The 10,134-nt window shown below is 37.2% G+C and overlaps 3 protein-coding genes across 3 annotated transcripts; all 3 read right to left on the bottom strand.

The window, feature by feature from the left end:
• Nucleotides 1-443: 443 nt before the first annotated feature.
• Nucleotides 444-1,489, bottom strand: LOC140878611 (cytochrome P450 93A2-like). The gene is made up of 2 exons (XM_073282229.1): nt 1,190-1,489; nt 444-1,088 (listed from the first exon to the last, which is right to left on the bottom strand). Exons 1-2 carry the CDS (start codon nt 1,487-1,489, stop codon nt 444-446), a joined length of 945 nt encoding a protein of 314 aa, XP_073138330.1.
• Nucleotides 1,490-7,283: 5,794 nt separating this feature from the next.
• Nucleotides 7,284-7,940, bottom strand: LOC140878610 (cytochrome P450 705A22-like). The gene has a single exon (XM_073282228.1). The coding sequence runs from the start codon at nt 7,938-7,940 to the stop codon at nt 7,284-7,286; it is 657 nt and encodes a 218-aa protein (XP_073138329.1).
• Nucleotides 7,941-8,564: 624 nt separating this feature from the next.
• LOC140883116 (photosystem I reaction center subunit IV, chloroplastic-like) lies at nt 8,565-9,689 on the bottom strand. Its single transcript, XM_073289450.1, has 3 exons — nt 9,306-9,689; nt 8,903-8,968; nt 8,565-8,802 (listed from the first exon to the last, which is right to left on the bottom strand). Exons 1-3 carry the CDS (start codon nt 9,579-9,581, stop codon nt 8,698-8,700), a joined length of 447 nt encoding a protein of 148 aa, XP_073145551.1. The 5' UTR covers nt 9,582-9,689; the 3' UTR covers nt 8,565-8,697.
• Nucleotides 9,690-10,134: the final 445 nt, after the last annotated feature.

Here is a 10,134-nt window from a genome sequence, read left to right as displayed (position 1 = left end):
TTTTATTTCTCTCTTATAATTTTTTTGAAAAATATTTATTTTTTTAAAATAATTTAATTATATGAGCAGTGGAAACTAATGTTTACTAGTTACCCCGCTCCATTTTCAAACTTCTTCCCTTTTGTTTTTTTTTTTCGAAGGCACTTCTTCCCTTTTTTTATTTATGATAATTTCATATTTCTTCTTGGTTTTAAACCAAATTCATGATTAATCTTATTTTCATACGTGTGGTTCCGATGTAAATGCAGTTGGAATCATTTTTTATATTGTGAAGTAGATGCTGTTTTTTGTATTCTTCCAACTTTGATGCTATCCAACAACTAATATTTTTTTGCATACAAGTTAATAATAGACCTGTTAAATTGTTTTTTCATAAATATATATATAATCCCCCATTTGAATCAAGCACGTCACTAAGTATTCATACAACAAACGAACTAGTGTTATTTGGAAAGTAATATAGAAGGATCCATGCGTAAAATAGGATAACAAACCAAAGGGTGAGACATTGCAGCAGAAAGTCCTACCCCTTCTTCTATATTAACTTTCCCTTCGATCTTCCAATCAAAGCCTTGAACCAGTGTGGCTAGTGTGATATGCAACACCGCGGTAGCTAGTGCAGCTCCGGGACAACCCCTTCTTCCACCCCCGAAGGGCACGTAGTCGAAATTCTGATCTTTTAAGTCATCTGGTTTATCCTCATGATCAACTGGATTTAGTGTGTTTCCCAAGAACCTCTCCGGTATGAATTCTATCGCGTTTTCCCACACATCAGGGTCGCGATTTATGGCGTATATACTCACCACGACCCTCGAGTTTTTAGATATGTTGTACCCGCTTATCATGCAATCTTCCCTGCATTTTCTGAATACCAAGGGTAGCGAAAGATGGAGCCTTAGAGTTTCTTTAACAACTGCATTTAAGTATGGAAGGCTGGGGATGTCGGACTCTTGGACTAGTCGGGTCGATCCCACGACGGAATCAATCTCGTTTTGGAGCATTTTCATTGTATTAGGATGGTTGATCAGCTCTGCTAATGCCCATTCTAATGCTACACTTGTTGTATCTGTGCCTCTGATGAAAAGATCCTGTAAAGATCGAATATTTAATTTCCCCGATACGCAAAAAATCAATCTTTTTTCACAGAGGTTAGCTAACTAAAATGTATTAAGGGAGAAAGATCACTAACCAAGAAAAGGCCCTTGATTCCCTTCTTTGCGAGCTTCACTTCTGCAGAGGTTTGGTTTCTGTATTCTGAGTATTCCAAGAGATTATCCATCGCATCTTTTGTCGCCCTTACGCCGCCAAGTTTCTTCTCTTCTTCATGTTTCAGTATAACTGCATTCATTAAAACATCAAATCTCATTAAATTCCCTCTTATCTTTCTGCCAGCTCCAAACAGATCATATTTCTTGATCAAAGGAAACGCTTCTCCTAAACTAAGCAATCCAGAATACAACGTTATCCCTTTTGCTACTTGTTGGACCATTCATTAATGTGAATTGAAATGTGAATTGAATTAATGGTGCTCGGCCATCCCTCAATAGATTTGTCCAAGTGCATGTCCCTCAATAAATGTCCAAGTGCCTGTGCATTTTGTATTTTCAACATGGGCTGCTTGGAATCCGTAATTGAATGCATGGCTGCTACCCGAGATGTCAACCAAGTCTGCTGCCCGAGATGGTGTGCTGCCCAAGTGCATGTGTATTTAATATCAAATGTGCATGATTGAGAAGACAACACACAAGCAATTCAATTCCTTCTCACGTGAAAAGCTTTCTGCTTCATCATTCTTGTGGAAAAGTGCATGCAATATTGGTTTGTTCATCACTGCTCGAGCTATTATTCTACTGCTCAGATATTTGGGAGTTTGTTTTGTTCCTTACTGTTCAAGTTGGGCTTCTACGTGATACCGTTCATTTACGTATTCAGTTCGTCGATGTAGTACCTTCGTGCCAGGTGACTACAGGGTTATACCGTTGTATCCTGGGAAACAGACATCCGTCATGATCCTCCGAGCACATCCGGGAGGGGACGAATCTGTTTTAAGGAAACTGTAATTTTACAGGTCTCGGTTATGTTTACATAATTCACAATATTTTGTGATTTGAAGAAAAAATTCACGTGACTATTTTGACTTACAAACTTAAAACATATTTTCTTCATCATTTGGTTACGTGAATCAAGTTCATATATGGAAGCTTATTCTACTCACTCAAATTCTACAAAGATGACTCTTTCTTCTGCTGCTACGGTGCCTCTAAGCCATGCTGACAGGCCGAAGAAATTCGAAGGCTTGAATTTCAAAAGATGGCAACAAAAGATGTTGTTCTACCTAACGACTTTGAATCTAGCAAAGTTCCTCTCTAAGGATGCTCCCAAATCTGTTGAGGGAGATGTGTAGACTACTAGTTCAGTTGATGCATGGCACCATTCAGATTTCTTGTGTAGAAATTATATAATGAATGGTTTGGCTGATTAACGGTACAACGTGTATAGTGAGAAAAAGACGGCCCGAGAGTTATGGGAGTCTTTGGATCGGAAATATAAAATCGAAGATGCCGGGGCTAAAAAGTTTATTGTTGGTAAATTCTTGGACTACAAGATGATTGACTCTAAATCAGTGATCAGTCAAGTTCAAGAACTACAAGTGCTCTTGCATGAGATACACGCGGAGGGCATGGTGCTTAGTGAAACTTTCCAAGTGGCTGCTATTATTGAGAAGTTGTCTCCGGCTTGGAATGATTTCAAGAATTATCTGAAGCACAAACGAAAGGAGATGAATGTTGAAGAACTCATTGTTCGACTTCGTATCGAGGAAGACAACAAGAGTTCTGAAAAACAATTGTATTCTCCAAGTTCTGCTATAGCTAATATTATTGAGCAGAAGAAAAATTCAAAGGCAAAGAGATTTGCTGGTGGAGGCTCCTAGTTGGGCCCAAAGAAAGACACGTTCAAAAAGAAGTTTCTTGGTAAGTGCTATAATTGTGGCGGTCCGGGCCACAAGTTTTCTGAATGCAAGAAACCAAAAAGAAACCGTGAGGCAAATCTCTTGGAGGACATATCTAAAGAGGTTTCAAACATGGACCTTTGTGCTGTCATTTCTGAAGTAAATATGGTTGGATCAAATCCAAGGGAATGGTGGATTGACACTGGTGCCACCCGTCATGTTTGTTATGACAAGAACATATTTGCTACTCTTGATGAATCAGAAAATGGTAAAAAATTGTTTATGGGCAATTCTGCTACCTCTGATATCAAAGGATAAGGGAAAGTGATCTTGAAAATGGCATCCGGGAAAGAGCTGACTCTTAACAATGTATTATATGTGCCAAAAATTCGAAAGAATTTGGTGCCTGGTTCGATTTTGAATAAGCATGGGTTTCGTATTGTTTTTGAGTCAGATAAGGTTGTTTTGTCCAAATGTGGAATGTTTGTTGGAAAGGGTTATGTTTGTAATGGCTTGTTTAAGCTCAATGTAATGGCTATTAAGCCGAAAATAAATAAAGTGACTACTTCTATTTATTTGCCCGACTCTTCCAATTTGTGGCATGGTAGACTAGAACATGTTAATTATGATACAATTCGTAGATTAATTAACTTGAAAAACATACCCACATTTCATATTGATAAAAACCACAAATGTGAAATTTGTGTTGAGGCAAAACTAACAAGATCATCTTTTAAATCCATTGAAAGAAATAATGGACCCCTTGATTTAATTCACACTTATATATGTGATTTAAAAGGAGTGCAAGCACGTGATGAAAATAAATAATTCATTACTTTTATTGATGATAGCACAAAATATTGTTATGTGTATCTTCTTAAAAGTAAAGATGAAGCTATTGGAAAATTTGTCCACTATAAAATTGAAGTTGAAAACCAACTTGATAAGAAAATTAAGGTGCTAAGAAGAGATCGTGAAGGTGAGTATGAATCACCTTTTGCTGAGTTTTGTGCTCAACATGGTATCAGACACGAAAGAACTGCACCTTATTCTCCTCAGCAAAATGGTGTTGCAGAGAGAAAAAATCGCACTTTGAAAGAAATGATGAATGTACTGTTATTGAGTTCTGGTTTATCACAGAACATGTGGGGAGAAGCTGTACTAACAGCTAATTATCTTTTAAATAAGGTACCCCGAAAGAAGCAAGATAAAAGTCCATATGAGTTATGGAAAGGAAAAACACCTTCATATCAATATTTGCGAGTGTGGAGGTGTTTTGCTAAAGTAGTTGTACCTACTCCGAAAAAGGTCAAGATTGGACCTAAAATTGTTGATTGTATTTTCATTGGATATGCACACAACAGTAGCGCTTATCAATTTATTGTATATGAATCTTAAATACCTGACATTCATAAGAATACAATAATGGAATCAAGAAATGCTTCATTTTTTGAAAATGTGTTCCCTTGCAAATCTAAGGAAGAACCAGGTTCATCCAAAATATCTCACGAGACAATGGAACAAGAGGTTAACCATGAGGTTGAACCTAGACGTAGCAAGAGAGCTAGAATTGAGAAATTCTTTGGTCCGGATTTTATCACTTTCATGATGGAAAGTGAACCTCAAAGCTTCAATGAAGCTGTGAATTCATCTGAAGGATCTCAATGGAAAGAGGCTATAAATTTTGAAATAAAATCTATTTTCCAAAATCATATATGGGAACTAGTGGACCTTCCTCCAGGAAGTAAACCTCTAGGTTCTAAATGGATTTTCAAAAGAAAGATGAAATCAGATGGAACAATAGATAAGTATAAAGCCAGATTGGTAATCAAGGGTTACCGTCAACGTGAAGGGCTTGATTACTTTGACACTTATTCTCCAGCGCCGAGAATAACTTCAATCCGAGTGATACTTGCAATTGCCGCTTTGCGGAATCTTGAAGTACACCAAATGGATGTAAAAACTGCTTTTCTAAATGGAGATTTAGAAGATGAAATTTACATGGAACAACCTGAGGGATTTTCTGCACCTGGGCAAGAAAATAAGGTTTGTAAATTGGTGAAGTCTTTATATGGCTTAAAGCAAGCACCAAAACAATGGCATGAAAAATTTGATAAAGTCATGCTAGGAAGTGGATTTAAAATCAATGAGTGTGACAAATGTGTATACGTTAAGTACACTGAAAAAAGATATGTCATTTTATGTCTTTACGTAGATGACATGCTTATCATCGGGAGTAATGATAAGATGATTCAATCCACTAAGAAATTGTTGAACTCAAAATTCGCCATGAAAGATTTGGGATTAGCCGAAGTCATCCTTGGAATTAAAATACATAGAACATTAGAAGGGATAGTTCTAAGTCAGTCACATTATGTGCACAAAATACTTGAAAAATTCAGTAAGGATGACACTACATTGGCTAAAACCTCGATAGATACAAGTCAACATCTATCAAAAAATAGGGGTGAGAGTATCTCCCAATTAGAATACTCTCGAGTCATTGGAAGTCTGATGTACTTAATGAGTTGTACACGACCAAATATAGCCTATGCTGTAAGCAAATTGAGCAGATTCACGAGTAATCCAGGAACTGACCACTGGAAAGCAATTATCAGATTGCTAAGGTATTTAAGATACACTCGTGACCATGAGCTGCACTATACTAGATATCCCGCTGTTATTGAAGGATACAGTGATGCAAACTGGATATCTGATATGAAAGATTCAAAATCTACAAGTGGATTTGTATTCACTTTAGGAGGTGCAGCAATTGCATGGAAATATTCTAAACAAACTGTAATAGCCAGACCCACGATGGAATCTGAGTTTATAGCACTTGATAAGTATGCTGAAGAGGTTGAATGGTTGCATATATTCTTAGAAGATGTTCCAGGATGGGTAAAATCTGTACCGGCTATTTGCATTCATTGTGACAGTCAATCTGCAATAGGAAGGGCGCAAAGCAATATGTATAATGGTAAATCTAGACATATACGTCGTAGACATAACACCATTAGACAACTACTCTCAACTGGAGTTATCTCTATTGATTATGTAAAATCAAAGGATAATATAGCGGATCCGTTAACCAAAGGGTTAAACAGAGAGTTAGTTCAAAAATCGTCAAAAGGAATAAGACTGAAGCCTAAAGAATAAATTGGTGCGAAGAAAAACCCAACCTACGATGACTGGAGATCCCAAAAACTAGGTTCAATGTGACAACCTAACCGCACTAGTTTGGTAGATCACTGTGGGGGTTAATCTCCAGTCTATTCCTATTTTAAAACAGTGAGTGTAGAGGATAATCATATAGCTTTTAATGATTCTGATAGATTGAACATAGAATCACCTATGTGAGAGAAAAGTGGGGCCGCTTCGAAGGAATTGCAAGGCACAATTTTAGACCCTCTCACAGAACCAGGCAAGTGTTCATGGCCAAAACGAACACGATCATGAGAACTGAGTTGTATCAGGGAGAGTCCTGTGTGAAGTATAAATTAATTTACTGAAACGGCTGTACAGTTTAAAGACATCGCGTCTACTGTCAACCAATGAATTACTATACTTTCACAAGGGAAGGTTCAAAGGATAACACCTATGCAGGATTCAACTGTTGAACTGTATCACGTATATCTTCGTTTATCTATAAATTTCCATTCATGTGGGGGATTGTTGTACCATTCATTAATGTGAATGGAAATGTGAATTGAATTAATGGTGCTCGGCCATCCCTCAATAGATTTGTCCAAGTGAATGTCCCTCAATAAATGTCCAAGTGCCTGTGCATTTTGTATTTTCAACATGGGCTGCTTGGAATCCGTAATTGAATGCATGACTGCTACTCGAGATGCCCAACAAGTCTGCTGCCCGAGATGGTGTGCTGTCCGAGTGCACGTGTATGTAATAGCAAATGTGCATGATTGAGAAGACAATACACACGCAATTCAATTCCTTCTCACGTGAAAAGCTTCATGCTTCATCATTCTTGTGGAAAAGTGCATGCAATACTGGTTTGTTCATCACTGCTCGAGCTATTATTCTACTGCTAAGATATTTGGGAGTTTGCTTTGTTCCTTACTGTTCAAGTTGGGCTTCTACGTGATACCGTTCATTTACGTATTCAGTTTGTCGGTGTAGTACCTTCGTGTCAGGTAACTACATGGTTATGCCGTTGTATCTTGGGAAACAGACGTCCGTCGTGATCCTCCGAGCACATCCGGAAGGGGACGAATCCGTTTTAAAAAAACTGTAATTTTACAGGTCTCGGTTATGTTTACATAATTCACAATATTTTGTGATTTGAAGAAAAAATTCACGTGACTAGTTTGACTTACACTACTTCCCTGATTTCGCGACTCTCGGTTACACTTCCAGAGGTTCTTGTACTCATGGCCATCCCGCATATCAAATTATTTGTCATGGCCATGAATTCAGCTCCCATATCACAGGCAGCCCCGTTTTTCGAGCAATTCGCAGCAACTTCCACCAACTTCATCAGCTCTTCTTTTCGAACATCAGCAAACCGATTGATTGCCTGTGCTGACAAAACCTCCATCATGCATATTTTCTTCAAGAAAATCCAGTACTTGCCATAATCTTGAGTCGAAAACAAGGTGTCTTTGTATATGAGGTAATCCGAGGATCCAAATTCCGGCCTGGTAGCAAACTTTACGTCGTTAGTTTTGAACAACTCTTTGGCTATCGCGCCCTTGGAAATAACATATTGAGTCGTCGCACCAGCACGGATCATCATCAACGGGCCATACCGAGAAGCTAGCTTCTGGAAAGAGTGGTGCAATAGTGAACGAGATAGAAGATGCAAATGACCGATGATTGGCAGAGCTGGTGGGCTAGGTGGAATCATGTGCTGCTTGTTCTGGTTCGATCTTCGTCTTGTTTTGATGAAAAATCGAATTGCAAAAACAGAAACCAGAGAGATGAAGAGGAACTTAGCAATATGATCTGTGGTGGATATTGTTGTGGCCATAACTATTTTGGGGTAGCTAAGCTATCTAGTAATTGTTAGTCATGAAATCCCATTTGCAGTGTGCATGTATTTATTCATGAAAATAGATTCCGGAGTTGCGTTTGAAGAGATTCTGTTCGTGGGAAAGACAAATGAAACAGCATATTCCATCCATCCACTCCATAATCAATTAATGACCATTCTTCATTTAAATATATAAGATTTCAGATTGATATATTATTCTGTGTTTTCAGGATTGTATAGTTTAATTACTTCCATTCATTTACTATTTTGTTTAATTCATATAATAATGTAATAAAACCATGTGCATGTTAACTTCTTGGTATTTTCAAAAATTAAAATAAGATCCTACTTATTTTTTTTTAATTATATCAAATATTAGATCAAAATTACTATTCAACATATGTCATAAGTTGTTTCGAAAAACTTATATTGTCAACCAAGTACCCTCTCTCTCTCTCTCAAAGTGAAATGTCAAGATAAGTAAATGACTTGCATATCGAAATCCAATCTTTAAACTTTACATGCATATCGAAATTCAATTGTCCAAATATTTGAAAATCGCTTCGGTGCCACGTACATGATATATTATTTAGTGACCTTTGATCAAATGTAAGTAAGTAGTTAACGAGCACAAATGCAAGAATATATATGGCAAAAATAAAAAAAGTTTGATACACAATTTAGATCATAAAAAGGCAAATATAATAATGTACGAGACTAGATCGATATTGAATAATACAAAGTGATGATCAGCTCATGCAACCACTTCAACTTCATCCAATGCGTAGTTGTTTGTGGATACATTGGCATAATTCACTTTGTTAAACCTCACCACCACTGGGTAGCGTGTCTTCGGATCCTGCACATTTATTTTATTTTACCACATAAATAAATTAATTTATATATATTAACACACAAAATTCAAACTAAAACAATATATGTGAAATATGAAGTCACACCTGGTCAACCGCAACAACTGAGCCAACACCCTTGAACCAGTACGATTCCTTCCTCAGAATTTTAACCTGACAGTCACAGTCTCATACCATTTTATTCTTAAAAACTACTGCAAATTGATCTTATCGAATCTAAGGGATTCAACGATGAGTTTGCAATCGAAAAAAAAAAAAAATTGATTTTTAGATTTTGATTCTAAAAATCATTTTTTTTAATAATTTTTAGATTTTGATTTAAAAAAATCATTTCTTTATTCTGTACACTTAGATTTTCAAGATTGTTTCCAAATACTGCCGAGTTTGATTTTTCTTAACTTGTTTTATAATTTATAAATTTAATCCTTTTTACACGAACATAATCTTTCACAAAGACTCTATAATTAATCTAGATAGCTAAATTAATTACCTTGGCGCCTCTAGGAGGGCCGACTGGGGCTGCCTTGGCTTCTGCTTTAGGCTCTTCCGCCGGGGGTGAGGGATCAGGTTGAGCTTTGGCCGGTTCCAAGCCATCCTCGGCGTCGGCGGCGGAGGCTGCGCCGACGCGGGCCACTAACCTGGACTGATTGAAGGTGTTCTTGGCGGAGAAGGAGACCATGCCGGGTCTGAGGGAGGTGGTGTTGGAGGTGACGACATTCGGTGCCACCACGAATCCGCAAGCTGCCGCCATGCCACAGGTCGCCATTGCTGCTAAAGTGGTTTCTTGATAGGAAGATTTGTACAATAGAAATAAAAATTTAAGAGAGGGAAGGGGTTTGGGTTGGTGGGATATCTGTGTTTCAGGGCTGTGATTACTTCTTGGTGTTGAGTTGGCCAATCAGAGAATGGAACGTGGTCACCATATCCCCTAGTTTTGGATAATGTTATCTTGCCCCCCATTCTTCTTTGTTTTTTTCTTATCCGTTCTCACATTTCTTGGAACTTTTTTGGGCACTTAAAATTTAATTGAATTTACACGTACGGTTTTCATTCCCTAAACTTATTTCCTTCACGTCACTTTTTTTTTATTTTCATTATTAGCTAGGTTATATTTAGATGGAATGATTGGAATTTGTGGGATGATATATATCTCGAATCAAATTACATGGATTTTTTAAGAGAGTGTGTTTAAAATTAAGGTGAAAATTTTACTTATGCAAACAAATGAATTTTAAATTGTTTACTTCTAATGTTGAGACAGATGTATATAATGAATTTGATATAAAATCCTTCAAGAAAATGCAGCCGTTGAGAAATCA

This window comes from Henckelia pumila, chromosome 2 (genome assembly GCF_033568475.1).
Source record: "Henckelia pumila isolate YLH828 chromosome 2, ASM3356847v2, whole genome shotgun sequence".
In the NCBI taxonomy this organism is placed as follows: Eukaryota; Viridiplantae; Streptophyta; class Magnoliopsida; order Lamiales; family Gesneriaceae; genus Henckelia; species Henckelia pumila.
Note: the sequence above shows the minus strand (reverse complement) of the source record. Positions and strands in the feature narration are given on the sequence as shown.

Excerpts from the sequence above, each read along its gene's own strand:
- LOC140878611 (XM_073282229.1), bottom strand. The coding sequence starts at position 1,489 with ATGGTCCAACAAGTAGCAAAAGGGATAACGTTGTATTCTGGATTGCTT. Across the intron at positions 1,089-1,189 it reads GAATCAAGGGCCTTTTCTTG|GATCTTTTCATCAGAGGCAC; the intron begins GTTAGTGATCTT and ends CGATCTTTACAG.
- LOC140878610 (XM_073282228.1), bottom strand. The coding sequence starts at position 7,940 with ATGGCCACAACAATATCCACCACAGATCATATTGCTAAGTTCCTCTTC.
- LOC140883116 (XM_073289450.1), bottom strand. The coding sequence starts at position 9,581 with ATGGCGACCTGTGGCATGGCGGCAGCTTGCGGATTCGTGGTGGCACCG. Across the intron at positions 8,969-9,305 it reads GCCCTCCTAGAGGCGCCAAG|GTTAAAATTCTGAGGAAGGA; the intron begins GTAATTAATTTA and ends TGTGACTGTCAG. Across the intron at positions 8,803-8,902 it reads CAGTTGTTGCGGTTGACCAG|GATCCGAAGACACGCTACCC; the intron begins GTGTGACTTCAT and ends ATAAATGTGCAG.